A 24,937-nucleotide genomic window follows, 5' to 3' on the forward strand; every position below is an offset into this window, starting at 1 on the left:
AGTTTAAAAAATTAAGTTGTCCCTATAAAATCTCAAGAATTGTGTTAAAAAGTAGGTTGAACAAGCAAAAATATATATATATTTGTGAGTGTAATTATACATATAGAATTCATTCATTTTCTTTTCGGCTTAGTCCCTTTATTAATCTGGGGTCGCCACAGAGGAATGAACCGCCAGCTTATCCAGCATATGTTTTACGCAGCAGATACCCTTCCAGCTGCAACGCATCGCTTTGAAACATCCATATACACACTCATTCACACACATACACTACGTACAATTTAGCTTACCCAATTCACCTGTACCACATATTTTTGGACTTGTGGGGGAAACCCACGCAAACATGGGGAGAACATGCAAACTCCACACAGAAATGCCAACTGACCCAGCCAGGCCTCGAAACCAGCGACCTTCTGCTGTGAGGCGGTTGTGCTACCCAATGCGCCCCACCGTGTTGCCCAGAATTTTCCACTGTATTGTACAGACAGGCATGGCCATTTGAGTTCTGAATGAGCCAAATAGGCTCAACACACCTGTTTACTGTAGTACAAATCACTTTCTATATTCAGGTTAAATTTTTCCATGTATTGAATAAATAAAACTGCCACTTCGTGTGGATTTATATGTTTCTGACATATATCGGACATGTGCTATACATGTAGGGGACATATATTTTTTCTGGCAAATATGTGGACATATTTGTTTCTAACATATATGGGACATATATGTGCTATACATGTAGGGGACATATAGGTTTTTGGCATATATGGGACATGTTTCTGACATATATGGGACATACTGTATATGTGTTCTACATACAGTATATGAACATATATGTTTTGGACATAAATGGGGCATATATGTGCTATACATGTAGGGAACATATATGTTTCTGACATATATGTGGATATATATGTTTCTGACATTTATGGGACATACAGTAGTCAACATTCGAAGTGAATCAAAAATGTTTTTCAAAATTGTCCTAGGACAAGACTGGGTTTTTGTTGAGTAGTTTTTGTAAAACTTTCATGAAAGGTGATGATCCACTTTAAATGTTGACTACTGTCTATGTACTATATATGTAGAGGACGTATATATTTCTGGCATATATATGACAAACATGTTTCTTACATATATTGGACATATATGATTCTGACATACATGGGACATATGTTTTTCTGGCATATATGTAGTTATTTGTTTCTGGCATGTATATGGACAAATATGTTTCTGGCATAAATGGGACATATATGTTATACATGGAGGGGACATATGTTTTTCTGGCATATATGTAGTTATTTGTTTCTGGCATGTATATGGACAAATATGTTTCTGGCATAAATGGGACATATATGTTATACATGGAGGGGACATATGTTTTTCTGGCATATATGTAGTTATTTGTTTCTGACATATATTGGACATATATGTTTCTGGCATATATGTGGACATAAATGTTTCTGCCATATATGTGGACATATATGTTTCTGGCATAAATGTAGACATATATGTTTCTGCCATGTATGTGGACATATATGTTTCTGGCATATATGTGGACATATATGTTTGTGACATATATGTGGACATATATGTTTCTGCTATATATGGGACATATATGTTTCTGCCATATATGGGACGTATATGGGACATATGTTTCTGGCATATATGCGAACATATGTTTCTGACATATATGGGACATGTGTTATACATGTAAGGGACACATATGTTTCTTGCATATATGGGACATACATGGGTTTTACATATATGGACATATGTTTCTGGCATATATGTGGATGTATATGTTTCTGACAGATATGGGATGTATATATGTGCTATACATGTAGGGGAAATATATGTGTTTGGCATATATTGGACATATGTTTCTGACATTTATGTGAAAAAAATCAAAGGAGGGCATCATCATTTTGACTTCACATGTGTGTGTGTGTGTGTGCGTGTGTGTGTGTGTGTGTGTGTGTGTGTGTGTGTTTTGTTTACTGCATTTCTGACAGACTCCCTTTCACTTAGATGAAACCACACAAAGATGAGGCATAATGGCAAAACAGTCTGATTACCTTTGTATGCATGTATCTTTTATTGGACTGACTATGGAAAATGCTCACAAACATACATAATAGTGAAAATGACAACAAACAGCACTTTAAATTAGAAGGCAAGTATAATAAACATGTGCACATCCAAATTATTCATGTGAAACATTTAGTTACATTAGGTCATATTATGTTTTTACAAAGGTGTGTTTTGCTTTTGTTCACATGTAAATCTAAATAAATAAAAATAGGTAATGATTTATACAATTACCTATCTGAACGAGAATATAAAAGTATAAGGTATACAAAAAGGCAGGTATTACCTAACAAGAAAAGAGAGAGAACAAAGTGTAATTTGTCAGTCTCATCCAATAAGCATTATATCTTCTAAAACCAAATTTTGTCCGTTTTGGGGCACACTATTATAGAGAACCTTAAGACTTACATAATCAAATAACTAATAACAAATACTAACAGGTAAACAGTGACATTTTCACAGGACCTTTAACTGCTAATAATGCAGACTAATTCTGGTCATTTAGTTTGAATTGTTTTATTATTAAGATGATGCAAATATATACAAACATCTCACAACATTTTAGAATAAAAAAATAAATAAATCTAAAGGGTTTGCGAACATATATACACATAAGATAGAAGAAAGGTATCCATTTTTTGCCAGAGGTGTCTGTTTGAATTTCAGAACAACAATGCTGCGTAACTAGAAATGACGTAGGGCATTGCGTCTTTATCAATTGGTTGTAACGTCTGTTCGTCACACATACTTTAATTTCATTGGCTAAATCGGTTTCGTCGTTGTTATTGGGCGGGGTTAACATTTCAAATTTCCAGCGGATGCAAACAAATGGTTGATGCTTGAGGAGTGTAACGTTGTTGAAGTTTTAACACTTAGTTTTAAACAAACATTATCATTTTTAATTATTTTTTCCACTGTCTTTGGAATTTCGACCTCTCTTATCGGTCATGTCTTTCTCAAGAGCTCCGTTAAAGAGATTTAACGAACATGTCGGTAAGTTTCAAGCGTCTGTTCAGTTCTAATTTACGAAGTGAATGAAGCACTTCAAGCGCATTTAACGTTAAAAGCAAACAGTTTAATGTATTTGTAACGCTATGGATGGTTCTCATTAAAAAAAAACATTTAAAGAGTTTATAGCTTTTCATTGTAGCTGCGACGAACAAATATCATGATAATACTGAGCTGTCTATGGAAAAAGCCATTTTAGATTCTGGCTTTCAGAATTCTCTAGCACTTTAAGTTACATGAACTTAGACACAATCTTTCTGATAGCATTGCTGGCTTCGAAGCACCCTGGAGACACTTTTAATTATGTCAAATGTCAAGAATAACAGTTAAAAGGTATGACTCTGTAATTACTTGCAAGATCACCATATTGCCTGTGCCCACTGGCCTAGAAATATGTGTACCACATGGTTTGTTTGTAGGTAAAAAAACCTACGTACAAACAAACAAACAAGCTTTTGTATTGCTCTGTGTTGCTTTAAGGTCAAAATAAAGATATAATATTAAAAAAGAAAACAATACTGAGTTCAACGTATTAAACAATTTGTAACGTTATATGTAAATATGCGTTATGCTTTGTTGTTTTTAATGTGGGCTCATTTGTATTGTTCTTGTTTGTTATCTGTAAATAAATATAAAATGACATTTAGCAACTTTTTATGCTAATCACGTCTGCTGGCCTGTGGGAAGTGCATATCAGCTAAATCCTTATTATGAGACTTTCTTATTCAGACACTTTTGATTGTCTACTTAATATTTATTTGCATCTTTAGGTTGTGCTCCTCCACCTGGCACATATGATGTGAAGTCTGGAGACCTGAAGGGAGCTGCATCATTTCATAAAGCAGAGCGCTTCAAAACTGCTTCCAAAAGTAAAAAAAACATGTTTTTTTAAATACTAGTTTATTAATGTTGTTAATATTAATGTCCCCCCCCCCCCCCCTGTAAATTGAAAATCATGATACTATTTTAAACTGGTGTATTATTGAGCGATTAATATTTTATTTAAACTGTTTTTATTGATTTAAACCAGCAGAGGTACCCCTGCCATCTCCTTCAAAAGATGTCCTCATGTCTCCAGTTCGCAGGACCATGTCTGTTGATGGTTTGGTAAGAGCTCTTTATGTTAGTTGTTTGCTAGTGACTGATGATACCTCAATTAATCATTTAATAGATACACACACACAACTGATGAATATTAACCAAGCACAGCAAATTGACACACTTTTTGCACACAAAATTGCATACTTCATTAATAAAACCTTTTTGCATTATATTATTCAGAGATGTAGGTCTGGTTTGTAATTAGGTTGTGTTTGATTTACTCATTTAAACCAAGGACATTTCACAGTAAGTGTAAATAAATAAACATATGATTTAATTCAGAAATTTGCACCATGATTTTTTTTTGATCAGATATTTACTGTTTTACATTATCCTAAATACAACATGCTTGAAAACATAGATGGATGTATAAATGGCATGTTCGACATATGTTTTGATACTATGTTTGGGTGAACTGTTACTTTTATTTATTTATTTATTATTATTATTTTTAAATGATGTTTAACAAGACCATACAAAGGAAAAATTACAGACTGTCTTTTCTTATTTTCCCACTATCCCCTCAAAATAAAATAAATAAAAGTTGATTTATAAACACATATCCTATGAGAGAAAAAATATAAATAAATTAATTAAAAGTTAAAAATTAAAAAAATAAAATAATAATAACAGAGCAAGTTTACAATAAAAGAGTTAAAAAAAGGGGAAATAAAAGACAAAAAAAAAGTTTGCGTTAAAGTCAATATTTCCTCTTTCTAGTTATTTACTGTGTATTGGATCTGATATCAACTGAACAGGGTAAGCCTTTGATATAATCTAAAACAGGGTTCCAGATCTTGTATGGTGAACCATTACTGTTATTTAAATTGTTACACAAAATATGAATAAACTGAATAAAAAGTTAAATTTTAGTCTATTTTTAAGGTCGTTTTCAGAAGTCTGAATGTTGAAGATGTCATTTCTTTTACAATTTTTTTCTTTTTGAGTGTTGACCACAGTTTTAAAAATGTGCTTATCTTGTTCTTTTTTCCCATATTAGGCTGATGCATTAAGCTCTAAAAAGGATAAGAGTAGTTTCACGCTTGAAATGAAACATCAGAGACTACTAGAGAAAGAGGTACATCTGTTTGTACAAAATGTTTTAAACATTTCTTGGACTGGACTACCATTTATTGCTTTAAGGCCTGATTAATTTATTTGGCCTTTTCTCCTAATTTCGACCATCACTGCTAATGCTTGGAGTATAGATCCGTTCCTTGGTGCAGCAGAGAGGAGAGCAGGACCGCAGGCTGCTGGCCCTGGAGGAAGAACTGAAAAAACTGGAGTCTAAATTGCTTGTGGCAGTCAGAGAGAAGACTGGCCTCGCAGCGAATGTTGCATCTCTCGAGAGGCAGCTAGCAGAGTTAAAGAAAGCTAATGAATTCCTGAAGACCAAGGTGACTAGTCTTTCTGTACCTGGGTGCATTTGGGATCTGTTTTGTTTTGTAGACCCCTTCAGATAAAGTGGAATATCTTGGATTTTCACAGGTCTCTGCAGATATCACCAAAAAAAAGATCAATGCTCTTTCCATGGAGCTTATTGAAGCCAAAAATAAACTGGATGCCAAAGACAAGGCGAGTAATCTCAGTCACTTTAGACATGTTGGAGAAGTCTGTGTGTGTGTTTTTATAAGTTTCTCAGTGTAATATTGGCATTTTAAAACAGGAGCTGAGCTTCCTACAGATAAGCTCAGAAGGCAAGGTAAAGGTCTTGGAAACTGATCTGGAGACTGCCAGAACAACTTTTCGAGTTCTGCAAGACAGGAATAAAGATCTTGGTGAGTTGCTTTGAGGAGCTGCTTGTATGGTATTGCATATTGTTTACATATACATATCTGACAAATGTTAAAAGCAACTAAAGCCATTTTAAAAATAAAATATTATATGATCTTATCACAATGACTTCAAGTTTGTCAATCTCAAGACTTCAAGTTTGGTCCTTTAATACTAAAATGTTTATTTAGGTATTAATGCACATAGAAATTTAGCAAAAATAGGAGCTTTTCACAACATCCAGATTTATTATTTTAGTCTGACATTTTTCAGGCTCCTTAAATGATTCGGTGAGTCTCTCAGAAGTGTTCTCTGAAAACCCTGTCAGATGTATTTATTTTATTCATCGTTTGAAGTTGTTAGGCTGTCAGTACCAAAAATGTTAGTCTTTTTTCAGATGAACCAGGAACACTTGATTCTGTCTTTTTATCAAATAGCTTCAAAAAAATTGTTTGCTATCCAAAACCAGTCAACAGATTTTTGTCTTGTCTAAATTATTAAACATTTTTTTTCAAGAGCTTCACATGCTGGGCAAAAGTAAGCAGAAAAGGAAGTTACTTATTTTAAACGCCAACGTTCAAATTTATTATTTTGGGAATATTCATGAAATTAAAGTGGTAGTTCACACCAAAAAAATGAAAGTTTGCTCATCATTTACTCTCCCTAAATTGGTTCCAAAACATTTGAGTTTGTTTATTCTGTTAAACACAAAACAAGATGTTTTGAAGAGAGCTGAAAAACTGTAACCATTGACTTCCATAGTATTTGTTTTTCGAACAATGGAAGCCGATGATTACAGGTTTCCAGCTTTATTCAAAATAAATTTTTCTGTTTAACCTAACAAATAACAGGTTTGGAACAAGCAAGTGGTGACATAATTTTCATATCTGGGTTAAATATTATTTAATGCTTTTAATCATTAATAATAAATTGCTTTTGAAGATTTTAAGCAGTTTAAAATAGTAAAAGATATTTTCAGTTAAATTGTATCTTTTTTTTATTTGATATTTTTTACTTCATTAGTGTAACATGGAATGTTACATCAATAACACTAAGAAATGTTACTTGAGCAGCAAATAGGGTATATGCACTACTAGTGTTTCTTCCCATAACAATAAACTTCCTGTGAACAGTCAATGTGACTTTTTTTCAATATTATAATGTTCCTTTTACAGCATTAACATTGTAATGTAATTAAAATATAATCAGTTAAATAGACTTCAGCATTCATTTAGTTGTAGAGGCATAAACTGAGATTAAAAGTCGACACGTATGTGCCCGTCAGGATCAGCAGGCTTGCGCAAAAATGCCATTGGAAATACTGGAGTAAAATAAATTGAAATATTTTAAAACCATGGTGCGGAAAAGTTAATTTAATGCAGTGCTTCTTATACGTTCTGAGACCCACTTTATAGCCTATATCATTTAGACAGTGAAGATTGTTGATTTTTAAAGAAAACATACCTTAAACGCACCAATTTTGTAACTGCATGCAGTTCACTGAAAGTGTTTGACCCAAGTTACTGACAAATTAAAAGTCCTTCTGCATATACCCTATTGGCTTTTGAGCATACTAATAATTTTAATTGCTAATTAACATTTAAAATATAATAATAATATATTTTCAGTTTAAGTTTTAAAATATACAGCGTCTGTGGCCAAAACATGAAAATAACTTTGAATATTGGATTTTTATATTATCATTTCTGTTTGTTTGGATGTAAAAAAAAACACAGGGATGTTGGACCAATAAAGTGACATTTGATTTCAGATTTTTCCATCAACGGGTTTTAAAACCATTTATTTATTATTTCCAATGATTAGTAATTAATAATTACTTTAAATCATATACAATTAATGATGGCAATTTGAAAATTTTCCTTATTACTAAACGTTTTTTTCAGAGGACCTACATCAGGAAACAAGAGCCCAAAATGAGCTGCTTGAGAATGAAATGGACAAATTGCATAGTAAGTTTGCATGCCAAGTTTTGTGTTTGTTTTGTAATGTTATATTGTTTATATATTTTTATGCTATATGTTATATTGGTTTTCATGATGTTACATTGCTTCGTTACTCCTTTTTCTCTGACTTCTGCAAATGAAGACATAATCCAGGAGCTGAGGGAGGAGATCAAAGCTCTGCAGAGTTACTTGGACTCAGCGAATGAAGAGATTCAGGTATTGGTTTTGGTCAACAGAATTTGACTCTCCTAAGCCAGTTGACATTTATTCACCCTTAAGTTGAATCATCAGTCTTTGAAGTGCTGCTTGGTTTGAGATAAGCTGTCTGTCTCACTCTCCAATGTCAAAGGATTTGCGGATTAAGCTCCAGGACAAATCCACCATGGAGCGCCGGGTGTCTGATGCTCAGGAAAACCTCAGGTTAGAGCTGCGTGCATTTTATTTTTGTTGTTTTCATGGTATCAGTGTGCACATCTTCATCCGTCTTTACTCTGCTCTGTGCAGCGAAGTTGAGCAGAAGTTGGAGAGATGTACCGCTGAGCTGCAGGAGTGTCAGGAGGCACTGAAAGTAAAGGAAGATGAGGTGCAGAGGTCTAAGCAGGAGCTGCGGGACTCCCAGAACGCCCTAGAAGAGAAGGAGAGGGAGATGGAGCAGCATGTGCAGGACCTGCAGGAATCTCAGAGCTCTCTGAAAGAGATGGAGGAACGAATGAAGCAGAGAGATCGGGATCTTGAGGAATCCTGGAGCTTGGTAAGGCAGCAAGAACAGGAGCTGGCCCGTGTGAAGGAGGTCTTGAGGAGGACTGAGGAAGAGCTCGATCAACGTGTGGCACTCATGGGGGAACGGTGCTCGCTGCTGGAGGACGAAAGAGGTAAACAAAAAAAATTTAAAATCTATATTTAAGGCCTTAAAAAGTCTTATTCACTGATTGTGTTCTACTGTAGGTCTTAAATAACTGTACATGGGCCTTGATTTTTGTTTGCCCAAGTAATGGTACCTCTAAAACTGATTTAAAAGCTTCCAAACCATGCTTTAGGATGTGTTGTGGTGTTACTCTTTCTTTCACTAGTTCAAAATGAATCTCCCAGTATTACTACTATATAACTGGTATAACTACAAATGAAACCAACACTGATACAGGTCATAAATTTCCTTCCCAGTGGCCTTTAGTCCTCCTTAAAGTCTTCTTAAACCTGATTGTTTATTTGTTGTGTATTTTATTTGATTTAATGGGCTTGTTTGTATGTGATTGTGTGCAGCAAGGATGCAGGAGGAGGGTCTGCGACGGGTAGAGGAACTCAAGGCAGAACTCTGCTCGTTGGAGGAGAGCAGGAGGACTGAGACGGAGGCATATGAAAAGCTAAAGGAGGAGCACTGTGCAGTAACCAATCAACTGGAGGAGGAAAAGGTAATTAAGAGAACCGATATTTAGGTGCTGTTTACACTTGCACTAAAGGCATTGTTCACTGAAACATGAACATTAGCTGTTAATTAACTCGACCTGAAGAGTTGCTTTATGGAAGAAACTGAAATATAATGCTCAGTACTGGAATTCTTGCTTTAAAGGAGCCATAGAGTGCATTGATTCAATGTATTAAATTGTTCTTTGATATTTACATAGTAGATATGTGGCTTATGTAAGTAAAAATTCTCCAGAACTGGAATTATATGCTTGTTCATAACTAGAAAAGTTACCTCTAGAGTGAAAAGCACAGTCGTGAATATTAATGAGCTTCGCTTTGACACATTGCAGCTTGTTTCAGTACCTGCTCATGCACACGCAGCACATGATGTACTCTGAAATACACACAGTCAAAATTAATCATAGTTTATTTGTCAAAAATATTCGAACAAACTGTATTGATGTTGGAGAAGTTCATGTTAGGAGCTGTTTACATGTGTTTGTTGTCTCATTACAAACATACTCATCTAATTTCACAATAGACTCGTTGAACTGACAAGATGCATTTAAACAGACCATATGCCTTTTCGGAGTGCCGCTGAATAAATGTATACTCCATATCCTGCATTTTGCATCCTGATGAGTTGTAAACATTCTTCAGAATTTTTTGTTTAGTGTTTAACAGATGAAAGAAACTAATAAATGTGGAAACACTTCAGTATGAGTAAATAGTGACACTATTCATTTTGGTCATATATCCCTTTAAATGTATAATTTATACATACATATATACATACATACATATACACATATATGAAGCTGAAATGGTGTTAAACAGCAAATAAATAAATGTATCATTTGAAAAAAGTGCGACCTTTTTTTTTTTTGAATAATTGGCCCTCCTAAACGCATCTAATCAGGCCAGCCAGCCTGGTGACAGGGTAGTTCTTTTTTCTCAAAAAGTGGACCTTTTTGCAGTTATTCTCCTAATTTTCTATTTAACTATGAGGTTTAAATACATTTTAAACACTTTTTTTTAAGTTGAATTAGCCTGTCCGATGTCATCATAACAGCTTTTGGTGCTTCACACCTTTTTATTAGTCATATTCTTTCAAGAATAAGGTCCAAGATTTAGAATAAAAGTTTCTTCAAATATTTTCTCTATTTAAAAACAATACAATAGCGAAAGACTTTTGTCATCGCTGGATGTTCATAAAAAAATAATTGTTAGCATTGGCCAAAACTGATTAACTGCAGTCACACTGAAGCGACAGCCAACAGAGGATTCCGCATGGTCTTGAAGCCCTTTTCAATGGATTATTTTCACTATTTATGATGGCATATCAGTCAAAATAAGACAAATGAGCTCATGTATGGTGTAAATTCTGGACCTTTGTCAGTGCGGGGTGGGTCTTTCGAACCACCCTAACCCCCCAGGCTACAGGCCTGCTAATATACTTCATTGCTCAAGTGTTTGTGTATATTTTGCAAAACATGTGTAACTGTCAGCTTTGACATGATTGAAACAATTACAATATTATCAGTCAAACATTGCCCTATATGTAAATACATACACTTCTACTAATTATTATGATATTCATGCACAAGCCATTTGAGATTAGTTTTTATATATTTGTTGTTGTTTTTTCCTGACCTTTTCTGTGGATGACTTTTAGAAACTGGAACCTATTTATCCTATTTGAGTATTTCATTAGCTTGACTAAGTGTCTGTATCTTTGGACTCAAATGGGAAAACAGTTTTGCTAGAATGCCGTTGTGATTTGTTGTGCTGTTTTAGAGGAAAAAATCAATAGTGAATATAAGTGTAATGTGATTTATACCAGTTTGAGTGGGACAATTAAGTGAAGAGTGCATCTTAATAGACTTTAAGCAGGTTGTTCTGCATCGTGTCTGAATCAGGAAGTCAAAGTCTCCCTGATCGACTTTGTGGATTAGGCTAATGTCTCTTAAGCTCCTCTAATGTGTGTTGCTGCAGACTCACAGCGGCTCCCTGGCTAGCATGCTTGAGCGCCTGAGAGATGACACCGAGGTGGAGAGGAGACAGCTTGGCGAGGAGTTGGAGGACGCGCTTGAGGAGCTGGCGGAGCTGGAGAAGCAGGAGCAGTGCAGTGGAGAGGCCATCCAGCAGCTCACACTGAACAACCAGACACTGGAACAAGAGCTGAAGAACTCCTGTGCTGAGTTGCAAAAGTGAGAACTACTGATGACTTGTAACTGAGCTGAGATTTTTTGGGACAAATAGTGAGCAGTTTTTTTTTCCTTATGGCAGGACTTGTGCTGAGATGCAAGCTTTAGAAGAAGCGCACATGAGGACGATCAAAAAGCTAGAAGAGGATCACACCAGCTGTCTCGCAAAGCTAGGAGATGTAACGACTGACTTTGAGAGGTATTACTTAAAACACCTATTTGTTTAAACATAAAGCCCAAAGTATGCTTCTATACAAAGCATATGCAAACAGTTGAACGCACAACCTTTAAATGTGTACTGTACTTCATTTGACTGGTATGCATCCATAAATATTTCATTACATATGCAGTGTGACAACTCTCAATATTTTCTGGCCTATACGATTTCTCCTGTGCACCTGTTTCTCACCACAAGTTTAACCCACATAACTTTTTTTCATGCAAGAGTAGTAACAACGAGGGTACTTTCAGATATTTGTAGGCTTTGTATACAAGTATGTATGGTTACAAAAAGTCAGCAGTGAATGTACAAGTGTAGCGTTCCGATGATGTTCACATCATGCACACTGTATGCTGACATAGATTTTTTTTTTAAATATTAGGGTGCATTTACACATCAACAACATACAAAAAATATTAAGTAGTTTTTGTTTAGTTCTTTCCATTTTCAAACAGAAATGACAACATTGTCCACAGTATGGACCCTTTTCACAAGACTTCCTTGAAAGTTTTTAATATTTAGATTTTTATTTTTATTTATTTATTTTTTAATTTTATTTATTTTTTTTAATTTGTATTATTATTATTATTTTTTTTTTAATCGTATGAACATTTATTTGCATTTTTGAATGTATTAAATCATCTTTGCTTCCAATTTATTCTCAGTATTTTTTTTTGTAATTTGATGTTGTTCTCTCCTCTGGCTACCGTCGTTAGTCTTACACTTTATAAGTCTTACACTTTATTTAAGTCTTGATATTTATTTCAGCTAATAGGATTGTAAATAGTTATTTGTTGTACTCCCTCATTTACTGAGCTCTAAGTTTACCCAACTATGACGACTTCCACTACTGAGAAACCAGGAGATGTGAAAAGGGTCTACTCCTCCTGTTTACACAGATCCACCAAAAATAAAAAATGCTATATTTAAGCACATGTTCTTATTGATCTTATACTTTATGTATGAGTGGTCGCAGCCATTGGAATCTTTTTGGCTAGAGATTTCCGGTCTCATTCACCTCCATTGATTTTCTTTTTTTTTTTTAGATGTTAAAAACAGCTAGGTATGCGGCTAGATGTTTCAAACTGATAATTTCTTGATATAGTTTTCTACTTTTTATGTATTCTTTCATGGACACAGTTGTTTGTAGAGGGCTGGGTGATATTGCAAAAAAAAAAATCACAATATCATGTTTCATATCATTCGGTATCGATAATTATAGAATATAATTAACAATACATTTAGGAATATTAAGATTTTTTATTTTATTTAACCACTTTATTTTAATTTACCAACATTACTAAGACAAATAGTTTTAATAGTCAAAAACAAAAATGTTTAAACCAAATATCTCATCTCTTTATAATAAAATAAACATAAGTGTTAAAGAGGCTCTTGAACTTGTTAGATAAAATGTTACAAAGTGTGTGCAATGATAAAGGTATATCAAAATCTGTAAGGTGTGAATAATAATGATACAGTAAATCTCAAACTGTGTAAACAAAACTAATTAGGATAATCAAATCTGAGCTTTCAAGTAAAGGAACTAACCATCATTATTCAAATATATATATATATATATATATATATATATATATATATATATATATATATATATATTGCAACGTTACAAATTGTTGAATGACAACATTATCCCTATGCTGAAAACTCTTTCATATGGGGAGCTAGTGGCTGGGATGCACAAGATAAATAACCAAAAAGCCATTCTGGCGACATCTTTGTATCCTTTTTTTGAAATTTACAATCTGCTAGCCTTGGCACTCATTTTTGCATGTGTTGATTTTCTGACCTGGAGTGACAAGTGCTCCCCTGGCATCTCTCATAACTAGGCGGTCATCAACTGTTTTCTCAGAGGATAACAAACGGACGAACCATTTCTGCAGCTCCGATACAAGTTTAGGGAGAAAAGTAAAAAGGTGCTCTGTGTTTTTCTCAAGTAATTAGTCTACCATTGTTACTGAAATGTGTCTATCTCATACAAAGTGTGAAGCAGACAGGTTAGTTCTATTTGCATGAATCGCGGCATTCAGAAAAGTTCAGATGTTTTTTTTCAACTAGCTGTACCTGGAAAATACACGCGTCGTGCCCCTCCATTGGAAATGGACTTACACCCTAAGCTTATTGCCATTACTTCCAAGGCCACCTTCTCAGCAGCCACATTTGAATAAAACTACAGCCTTCATACCAAAAATTCATACCAAACTTTTTTTTATCATTATTGACAGTGGTGTTCGGTCAGTAAATACCGATAACGGTTTTATCGCCCAGCCCTACAAGTAACTAAACATCTAAAACAATCGCAAAATTGAGCCCACTTTGTGAAATGCATGTACAAAAGATCAGTTTTTTTAGTTTAAACAGAAGATAATGGTATTCATTTTAGAAATGGTGTACTTTTGGTTTATTTCAGGGCTGTCAATCGATTGAAATATGACTGCCATGAGTTATCTCTCGATTAACAGCACATTTTAGATGTTCTAAATACAGGGTGATTCCAAATGAATACCACAACTTTAGGTTGATGTTACTCGAATGTCTGGAGGGCGTCATATTGAACATCTATAAACTTGTTTTCTACTGAAAAAAAACTTTAAGTACTCTTCATATTGCTAAATTTGATTTAATACAGATTTTCAAAGTTGTGGTATTCTTTTTTTAATCACCCTGTATACCTTAAATTAAATATACTGGGTCATTCTTAAACCTTAAACCTCATAAATCAACCTTTTAATGTCTGTCACAATTTAATTTAATTACTGAAGGACAAGGCATGCTCTGGATGAGCAGAAGGACCACACAGAGGCTCAAGTTCATCAGCTGGAGGAAGAGATCAACCAACTGAAGCAACAGCTGCAGCAGGACCAGCAGAAGCTCATAAGCCACCAAGAAGTTCAGGATAAAAAGCAAGAGGAGCATGCTAGGTCAGTATAATGCCTGTAAACATCAGCTCATGTTTTAGCACGTAGTACTTCAGAATATACACTGGCTCTGATGGTATCGTTCAACCAAAAATGAAAATTCTGTCATCCGCTTGTTCCAAACCTGTTTGATTTTCTTTATTCTGTTAAATGCAAAGGAAAATATACTGAAGAATGTTGCGGGCCAAAAAAAAACATTGACTTCCATAGTATTTTCATTGTTCTAATTATGGATGTCCGTTTTCAGAATATTTTGTTTTGTTTAACGCAAGAAGAAAATCATTAAAGTTTAGGACCACTTGAGTGTGTGGACTAATATTTTAGTGTGAACTATCCCTTAACTGTCTGTTAAAGTGAATGACAGCTATTATGTAACCTGCTGTTGGTGGTACTGTTGTTTCAGGATGCTTTTAGAAGTTCAAACTAAGCTTGCTCAGAGAGAGGAAGAATTGAAGCGAGCAGCAGAGACTCATAGCGAGGAGCTGAGATGCTTGCAGATGGATGTAGAGCAGGAAAGAGGAGAGAAAGAGCACGCTCAGACCCAGCTGGAGAAAGAGCAGAAGAGGAGGCAGTCGGTGGAGGGCCATTCTGCAGAAGCCAGCAGGCTGAGGAGCCACGTGGAGGAGCTGGAAGATGAGGTTTCCGAGCTGCGCAGGCTGATGCAGGAGGAAAGAGATGCAGCTGAACATCACACTGTGGAGTGGCAGCAGGAGAGACAACAGCTATGCACACAGATTGAGGAGGAAAGACAAGACCTCCACAGGCAACTGGCTGAGGCTCGACTGCAGAGGTGAGAAAGTTTGAATGCACTCAATGGGTGTGGGGTTTCTATCATCGAGTCTGTCATGCAGCATACTGTGTTTGTATCAGATTGTCTTTTGTTGTTGTGTTTAATCCGTCTTATTCATTTACACCCAGCACGAGTGATTCTGAGACTGAACACTGGAGAAACTTGTATGAGGAGCTCTATGCTAAAGTTAAACCATTTCAGGTAATCCAAAGCAAATTCTTTTTTTTTTCTCTTTTGTTCAAAAAACAGCACTAAAATGTGAGTGTGTTCAACACAAATATGAGTACTTTTTGTTGCTATTTCTCTCAACACTGGGTCAATTGGCAGAGAGAAGGTAGTCTTTTCTGGGCAAACCATAGTCAGTAGCTTCCAGTTGTTCCCATCACTCCCATTCTCTGTGTTAATGCACATTTTAAAGTATTGCATGAGAAACAAGTGGTGAAATGCCAAATTTGTAATTTTAAGATTTCTTAATTTGCAAAAAGGTTTTTATGCTTCCTGATGTGGTTGCAGACTTGTGTGAAAAAGGATTGTGAATTATGAGACATGGAAATGCTTTTGCTAAATAACTAGGACTTGGTGAACAATACTGTTGGTTACTAGATTACCAAAAATACTGTTGGCTGCTTTGACAGTTTAAAGAAAAACGCACCTAATTTGCATTTGAGTTTTATACATTTTTTTTTAAACTTTGATAAGATTCATGTTGAGTGTGTGTGTGTGTGTGTACCACTTCCAAAACTTTTTAAAATTTTTATTTTAAATGTAATAAGCTTTTTCCTGTATGTTTGTTTTATTTACTTACTATACTGCTGTCAGCCATCAGGGGGTGAATAATATATTTTAGTGTCATTCCCTTGGTTTGCTGCAACTTTGGTTCAATGCATTTGGGCATATGCATGGTGGCCGAGAGAGCTTAGCATGCTGCAATTTAGGAAGACACATGCAATTACAAAAATACCAGCAAATTAAGAAAAGATCTTCATTCATTTGTGCTGCAAATTTGTGCATTTGTGCTGCAATTTCTTACAACGTTAACGCATTTTTAAAAAACGCACTGCATTTTCTCACAAAATAAACTAATTGATAAAACGCGCTACTTTTTCTCACAACGAAACAATTTGCAAAAATGCGTTGTATTTTCTCACAACACTTGCAAAAACATCGGAACAAGGGCACCCAAAAACGTGACTGATACGGCTGTGCCATGACTATTGCTCGGTGAAGTTGTAGGTGATCTTTGAAAGGAGTTTTTTCCTGATTCCCTTGTCTTTTGTATTTTATTAGCCTAAATAACCACAACCTAAATAGCTGGATCTGTCACAGATGCGTTGTGAGTATTTGAAGCATGTGTGCTGTCAAACGGATAAAGATTTTCTCTTAATTGGCTGTCATTTTTTTTGTAATCGCATGTGTTTCCTTAGATTGCATGTTAAGCTCTCTAATCCACTGTACATATGAGCATTTACACAATAAAAACAAATCAGTGTTTTTCATTACTTTTGGAAGGGGTCTAAAGTGAAAAACCTTAATTTCAGAACATCGTCCAGTTGTTATTTGTATTTCTGAACGCATTTCATGTATACAAAATAATTTTTTTGTATTTAAAATATATTATACATGCATGTATTAAATACCTAACAGCACTTTTTAAAATAATCATTAATACATAGAAACACACCGCTTAATTTTACAGGCATTGTAAAGGGTGAGCAGATCTGGAGCGATTTATTGTTATTTTTTTGTATATACACATGCAGATATGTAGAGATTTCTTCTAAATGGATAAGGGTTGAATAGTAAATATGCTACTATAATGATCTTGTTTGTCTGCTTGTTCTGGTCCTCAGGAACAGCTGGACCGTTTTGCGGCAGAGAGAAGCGCTTTGTTAAATGAGAAGGGAGCCACACAGGCCGAGCTGAACAAGTTAGCCGATGCCTACGCCAATCTGATGGGCCATCAAAACCAGCGGCAGAAGATCAAACACATGGTCAAACTCAAAGAGGAGAACTTGGAGCTCAAACAAGTAAGGAATTAATTAATCATAAGTAAGCTGTCAAAGATTGCAGGTGCACAGCTGACCTTGTCCACATGTTCTGTAGGAAGTGTCTAAACTAAGGTCTCAAGTTGGGAAACAGAAACAAGAGCTGGATCGACTCAAGTCCAGTGAGACAGCACGGAGATTCGACCCCAGCAAGGCTTTTAAACACGAGCTCAAAGAGAATCAAAAGCCCAGCTCGGCTCTTACACAAGGTGAGTTAACGATAGAAGCCAGGAGAACAGCACACAGTAGACTAGGCCTGTCATGATTTCCTATTGGTTTATTTTATGCCAGTAGTTTACATGCAGACATTACATGGTCCGTATTATCAGAATAAAACAAATTCAAAACTAATTATACAGTAGCAAATACAAATACACATATATAACACCCATAACATGTGCAGGTTTGATTAATACAACATTTTATTCTTTTAAAATGGTTCTTGATGTCTAATTTTACATTTAAATTATAAATATATGAATTTTGGAAGAAAAAAAAAAAAACACAGTAAAAGATTTATAATCTACATCCATCTCTAGACTGAGGCTTCAAGACTTTTTTCCTTTTGTTTTGAATAATTATTTTCCAGTAGATGGCAGCAGTCTTCCACTACTTTCACATTTATCTGGTTATTTCAGAGAATGAAGATGAGATGTGCATCATCTTTACAGCAGATTTTACACAATCTTGCTGCTTTATTATATACAAGTTATTAAATAAGACAAAAAACAGACATTTAACCTCTCAAATGACTAAATTGTAGTTTTGTGTCCATTGATGAAGTTTTGAAGGAATTGATAGGGCTGGGGTATAGGCATGAGACAATAACCAGTTTCATGGTTAACCGTGGTTTGGAAAAGTCAAGGTTTTAAAACCACTAACATTTTCTGTTATACCGTTCCTACGGTATATGTAAGGTTTTTTTATTTTTTATTTATTTTGTGTGTTGTAAAGTAATCTGTGTTTTTGAAACTAATGAAGACAACGGAATTCAAAGATTTGTTTGATTTAGCCTGACCTGTTTACAGTTCCAAAACATTACAAATGTTTCCTAAAATATAATATATTGTGTTCAATGGGGGGAACGTTGTTTTTTATTTATTTTATTTTTTTACCCCGCCATTTAAAAAGAACATGCTTTAGAGCAGTAATCACAATACTGTAATACTGTGAAAAACCTTTTTATCCAAGGTTATCATGCTGTCAGAAACTTATAACGTCCCATGCCTACTGCCTACTATCATTTTAGACAATGTTAAACATTCATGAAAGAATGAGAGGAATGGATGCATTTTATGCAAACAATGAACAATATATCGTCACATTATCTTTGATTATATTTGATTTTGTTTCTAATTTAACTCTTATTTTTAAAGGCAACAGATATCCGCATTGAACAGCCATAAGTGGACTTGTTTTGTGGAATAACCCAGGCTTCTGGATGACTGGTCAACATGGACACTGTGACAGGTGATTATTGTCTGACACACAAACGTCTTAATTGTGGCTCCACTATCTGTCAAATTGTGGATATTATTTATGTATGTTCTGTTTTTGTGTGTGTGTGCGCACGTGAATTTAATACAGTGTCATAAGGATGTCTACTGTGGCACAACCTGTCCTTTTAGATGTTGGTTTGGATTTGACTATAATGGTGAAAATGTTAATAGAAGGGCATTGCATCACTTAGGAATTTTTGTTTACTGGTTTTGTTCAGCTTTTGTCTTAACTTTCTTAAATTTCAAAAGTTAGCACACTGTTTGTTAAATTTTTGTTTTAGTTGTTTTCTAATTAACAGTATCTGGCACCATTCTGTTTGTCTTTGTATGAAAGTATAATTTGAATAGTTTTTAAATAAAATAATTGCTTTTCTCCTCTATTGCCATTCATCATTTTTAACACCGTTTAAGATCAAATGTTCCAGCAGATGGTGCTACAAGCCAGGGAAAAACACCACGTATTTCAGACAATTTTTTTTATTCCTGCTTTTGGTGGATCTTTTCTACAAGCTTCCATTCGAAATGTCAAGCAAACAATGGAGATTTTTCTTGCGTGTAATGGTCATTTATTGGGAAGCTGAACATACATTGCGCTGGCTGTTCAGCTGCAGTAGTCCTCCAGATGGTAGATGGTGCAGGGCCGGTGGCAGCACTGTTCCACAATGCCCCTCTTCATCTTCATCACCTTCTCTTTCAGCGGGTCCGCCTCTGCTGCCTCATAACCAGCTAAATTTGAGAGCAAAGCTGGTAGGAGAAGAGGAAGGTGACAATTAAAGTGAAAATGGGCGAACAATTAATTATCACTAATCACCAGTTGATTGATTACATTGAAAGGTCAGTTCACCCACAAATGTAAATTGTTATTAGTTACTCAACCTCATGTCATTTCAATTCATTGAGACCTTATTCATGATTTTTATTATGTGAAGCTCCATAAACAATTTTGTGCACCAAAAAAAAAAAAACTGCAAAAGTTTGCTCGTCTGACAAATATTAATAGCAAATATTAAATGCCTACCTTGACAAAGAGAAGATCTAGATCAAAGAAATATTTATTATTATTATTATTTATGCACAACTATTTTGAGGAAATTTGTATGATTACAGTAGAACCACTGTAGTCTCGTCTAATGTTTTGATAATGTTTTTGGTTCCTTTTCTGGAGTTTGCTGTCCAAAAAAACCTATTTGTGCTCTGAAGATGAACAGGGGTCTTCAGAGTTTGAAACGACAAGTGTAATTAATACCTTTTTCCAAAAACACAAATTTCTCGCCTTCAGTTGGTCCAAAATGCTGCTGCTAGATTCATTTGTAATAGTATGAAGCTTCACTTCATTGCCCCTCTTCTAAGGGGCCTCCATTGGCTGCCAATCCAATTCAGAATAAATTTTAAAGTGCTTTTACTGGTATATAAATCCCTTCATAATCTAGCCCCAACCTATCTCTCAGAGCTGCTGCATTTTTACACTCCCGTCAGATCTCAAGTGATCAAAATCTTCTTTTAGTTCCTCAGTCCAGACTGAAACGTAGAGGGGACAGAGCTTTCACTGTGACGGGTCCTCGGTTATGGAACACTTTGCCCCTTGAGATTAGAAAGACCCCATCACTGTCTATTTTTAAATCACTCCTAAAAACGCACCTATTTAGCTTGGCTTTTTAATATTATTTGAATCGTCCTTTCTACTGCTTCATTTTTTTTTTTTTTTCAGTCACTTCTCTTGGCTTATTTTTGTTTTTATATTCTGTCTTTTAATTTTACTTTGACTTATGTACAACACTTTGGTGTTTTTAAATGTGCTTTATAAATAAATGAAGTTTAACTTAAACATTTAATAACAGTTTTCTTTTTTTTGGGTGAACTAACGCTTAACTCTAACTCTTAAATCACTTCTTGGACTTGGAAGTGGTGTTAGTGAAGCCAGCAGGGGGCCAGCAGTCCTAATGCCCCAGTAAAAAGGACGGGGACACTATACTGTCATTGGGCGCTGTCTTTTGGATGAGACAATATACCGAGGTCCTGACTTTCTGTGGTCATTAAAAATCCCATGGCACTTCTCATAAAAGAGTAGGGGTGTAACCCTGCTGTCATGGCTAAATTCCCTCTCGGCCCTTAACTCTCATGGCCTCCTAATCATCCCCATCCACCGAATTGGCTCTATCACTTTCTCTCCTCTCCACCTATAGGTGGTGTGTGGTGAGAGCACTGGCACCGTTGTCCTGTGGCTGCCATCACATCATTCAAGTGGATGCTGCACACTGGTGGTGGTGTGGAGAGACAAACCCCCCTCATAATTGTGAAGCGCTTTGGGTGTATGGCCATACACAGTAAATGCGCTATATAAATACACATTACATTACATTAAGGAAATATTTTTGTATTATAGAGCTAATATATTATCACTAAATATGCAAATGAGGTATTATTTACTCAAATATGTGCTAATTTGCATACATTTCTATCGATAAAATCTTCAAAATCCTGTTTAGAAGTTTAAAATCCTGTTTTTTTTTTTTTTTTTTTTCTGGAGTATTAGATTCAATGGTTTTTACAGAGGGGGTTTGGGTTATGCGTTTTAATCACTCCATAATTCAGAAAATACATGTGGGAATAAATTATTATTATTATTATTAATATTATCAGAAGAAAAATATATCCTTTTTGTTAAAACCTACAGAATCTAGATATACATAAAACTAAAGTTTGGTGTATGAGCTGCTTAGAGGAGAAATTACGGCTCAATGCAGGTGGAAAAATTTTTCACAACTTTTAAAAATGTTTTAAATGTTAAAAAAGCTTTAGAGACTGGTAACTGATAGGGTGCTATAAAAAAAAAACACTTGGTGCAATAGTCTCAAACTCAGTTGCTGGAGGGCTCTGCATAGTTTAGCTCCAACTCACACCTGCTTAATAGTCCATAGTAGTCTTGAACACCTTGATTATTTGGATCAGCTGTGTTTGATTAGGGTTGGAGCAAAACTGTGCCGAGCTGCAGCCCTCCAGGAATCCAGTTTGAGACCTATGAACTAGTGTATTCAGTGCTCTCTTTCCATTATACCATAGGTCTCAAACTTGATTCCTGGAGTGCCGCAGCTCTGCACAGTTTTGCTCCAACCCTAATCAAACACAGCTGATGCAACTAATCAAGGTGTTCAAGACTATTAGTTTGAGACCATTGCATTAAACAAACAAAAAAAAAAAATCACTAAGAAAATCTTCAAATCGCCAGGTTCATGGGTAAAGTGTCATACGGTGCACGTATACGTTGGAGACATTTCTCACCCAGCAAGGTCTCCAGGTCTCTCCTGCCTCTGTTGGTGTAGAAGAAGCCTCTAGGCCCACACACAAGGTAAAGCGCATCCACCAGGCTTGAGCCACACAGATGCTGGGATGGAGTAGACTGTGATCCAGGCAGAGACGCCAGCAGCAGGATTAATACTGACGCCTGCAGCAACAGGACCATGGTGGACACAAACTGAGGACATGCACACCCTGAAATTCAAAATATGATATGCTTTGTAACATGAATAATTCAAGTCAGAATGAATTATTTAAAAACAATATTCCTATTATTATTATATTAAATAAAAATATTACACATATATTGTCAAGTTTTATATGAAAATCTATATTAAATAAAATTACTTTAACAGTATTAAAATTAGACACTAAAATAAATTAATAGAAAATTAATTATCTTTTACAATATAATAATGTCTTATTTAAAAGAAAACCCTTGTACTCTTGTAAATAAACACCAAATATTCTGAATAAATGTTGTAATTGTTATCACTAGAAGTGTTTTATATTTTTATGAACTGTTAACAAAGCTCGGCCCTCTTTTGAAAAGAGCACGTCAGTTACAAAAATAGCTAAAATTAGGCTCAAATCCTAAAAGGGGCAGCTTTGAAGAGTTATAAAACATTATTTGTGTGGTATTTTGAGCTAAAACTTCACATACACACATTTTTAGACTTATTTTTTACCCTGTAAAAGGGCCATAATAGGACCCCAATAAACTGAATGCTAATGTGTTTTTCAAATACAGTTACTCAACTCAAGTGTTTTCAACAATTTCACCAAAGGAGATGGAGAAACCTACTGGCCCAGATCATGGTATGCAAGATATACAGAACAACACAAAAACTGAACAACATCCTAAAACATGATAGAGCAGAAATGTGTCCTAGCCATACTGACCTACAAAATAGAGACCTTTAATTTTTTTTGGTGGTCTTAGTAAATGATATAACTACAGAAGAAGAATTAGGACAATTATTTAAACTTTTTTTGACTGCAAAATGTGTATTGTGAAAAGTGCTCTACATATAAATGTAAAATGACCATCATTTAAATGGAATGGAAACACCTAACATTTGTTTTCTGCTTCCTTTGTAATCTAATTATCATTTAAAAAAGCAGCCCAGACCTGTCTGTTTTCCCACTTACCTTTTCCTGAGTGAGCAGAGTCTGTGAAGAGTGGCCAGGATTGGGCCTGAATTGTGCTGCTTATATACCTGCCTGCTGCCTGGCCCATTGCTCTTGATGGCATCAGCGGAAAAACAAAAGTTCCCCTGTAATGATATGACTCCTTATGCATGTCATCTTGCTAAGAGGTATTAGGAACATATCAGATAACTGTAATGGGCTTTATTACGATCAGATTAAAAAGTACAGGTCAGGAGTGTTATTCGGTTTAGCATTACTATCATTTCTTAGCTTGTCTCGCTCGATTGTTTATTCAACTTAAAGATGCAGTCTGTTCCATGTTTTGCTTAAAAAAGGAGTCAAAGGGTTTCAATATGTTTACTTTTTGCACAATCCTCAATGATAAGCTTAAAATAATAATCATTTGAGGGGTCTGGTAGGTTTTGGTGGGAAATATGAGCTTGCTTGCCATCATTCTCTGCATATGTCATGTCTGTGTAAATTAGTAAGGTTATAAATAGGATTGTTTATAACATCTTCTCATAGCAGCTGGAATAATAAAACTTATTCATTTACTTATATGAAATTCAAATAGGATGACAATTAGAGACACATTTTTGGTCTCTACGAAGTTCTGATAATTTTTTTTTATTGTTACAAATGTATTTTTCCTAAGATTAACCACCAGGGAACGTCCAGTATAGGTTTTTTTTTAAAATAACCATTCAGCAACGTTGTAATGCTATTTTATGGTTGCAAAACGTAACCATGAGTAACCACCTTCTGTAGGCTTATAAACTATTGCCAAATAAATTAAATAATAGTCTTAAATAAATCAAACCTAAAAATAGCATTAAATAAAGTAATTATTTAATTTGGGTTCTTTTAAAAATTAACCAACTGGCATTAGGGTCACAATACACATTTGCTGGGTAATACAGTCACGCAGTGTATTAGCTGCAATGATGTTAAACTATTTATATTGAGAACAAACTTTAACAATGATAATAATTTGAAAAGTTTGATGTTATATTATCGAAGCAGTTATGTAAATGTAATCACCACTGGCAGCGTTTTGTTGTTCTCTCGGTGAGTCAGAACAGAAGCGGCAGACATTTTACTAACTTGTTCGAATATACATCCTATTCACTGACAGCCACACCTGTTCCTCAAAACATTCAAGTGGCGACAACGAAGCAAAACTTACAGACGGCAGCTTTAACTAACCTACAGTTCCTTGTGGACGAACGAAAGCAGGAAGTATTTCCCCCAAGTGTTGGAAATGTGATGAAAGTGTGGATTTTGAAAGGATGTGGAGTCAGGGCTCGGAGGTGTGTGAAGCTGCACGAGGCCTGCTGAAAAAGCCCTCACTCCTGGGGAAAAAGTGTGAAGTTGAAGCTGAAGAGCATCAGCATCTTCACCTTTTAAGTTTGCTCAAATGCGGACACGCAGATGACCGGTCTAACAGGAC

General features: G+C 35.2%; 2 protein-coding genes across 3 annotated transcripts; one reads left to right on the forward strand and one right to left on the reverse strand.

The window, feature by feature from the left end:
- The first annotated feature begins 2,916 nt into the window (after positions 1-2,916).
- On the forward strand, positions 2,917-19,974 carry hmmr (hyaluronan-mediated motility receptor (RHAMM)). 2 transcript variants are annotated; one of them, XM_056472621.1, is made up of 20 exons: positions 2,917-3,084; positions 3,870-3,968; positions 4,130-4,206; positions 5,201-5,278; positions 5,409-5,597; positions 5,689-5,775; positions 5,867-5,978; positions 7,878-7,943; positions 8,080-8,153; positions 8,287-8,357; positions 8,442-8,809; positions 9,198-9,346; positions 11,337-11,551; positions 11,631-11,747; positions 14,552-14,710; positions 15,111-15,497; positions 15,626-15,698; positions 17,348-17,524; positions 17,601-17,751; positions 18,919-19,974. In XM_056472621.1, exons 1-20 carry the CDS (start codon positions 3,039-3,041, stop codon positions 18,936-18,938), a joined length of 2,715 nt encoding a protein of 904 aa, XP_056328596.1. In that variant the 5' UTR covers positions 2,917-3,038; the 3' UTR covers positions 18,939-19,974. The 2 variants fall into 2 exon arrangements, with proteins under 2 accessions (XP_056328596.1, XP_056328597.1); XM_056472622.1 differs by having other exon boundaries at positions 4,133-4,206.
- Positions 19,639-23,638, reverse strand: insb (preproinsulin b). Its single transcript, XM_056472623.1, has 3 exons — positions 23,488-23,638; positions 22,321-22,530; positions 19,639-19,785 (listed from the first exon to the last, which is right to left on the reverse strand). The coding sequence occupies exons 1-3, from the start codon at positions 23,636-23,638 to the stop codon at positions 19,643-19,645; spliced, it is 504 nt and encodes a 167-aa protein (XP_056328598.1). The 3' UTR covers positions 19,639-19,642.
- Positions 23,639-24,937: the final 1,299 nt, after the last annotated feature.

This window comes from Danio aesculapii, chromosome 14 (assembly GCF_903798145.1).
Source record: "Danio aesculapii chromosome 14, fDanAes4.1, whole genome shotgun sequence".
NCBI classification, from domain to species: domain Eukaryota; kingdom Metazoa; phylum Chordata; class Actinopteri; order Cypriniformes; family Danionidae; genus Danio; species Danio aesculapii.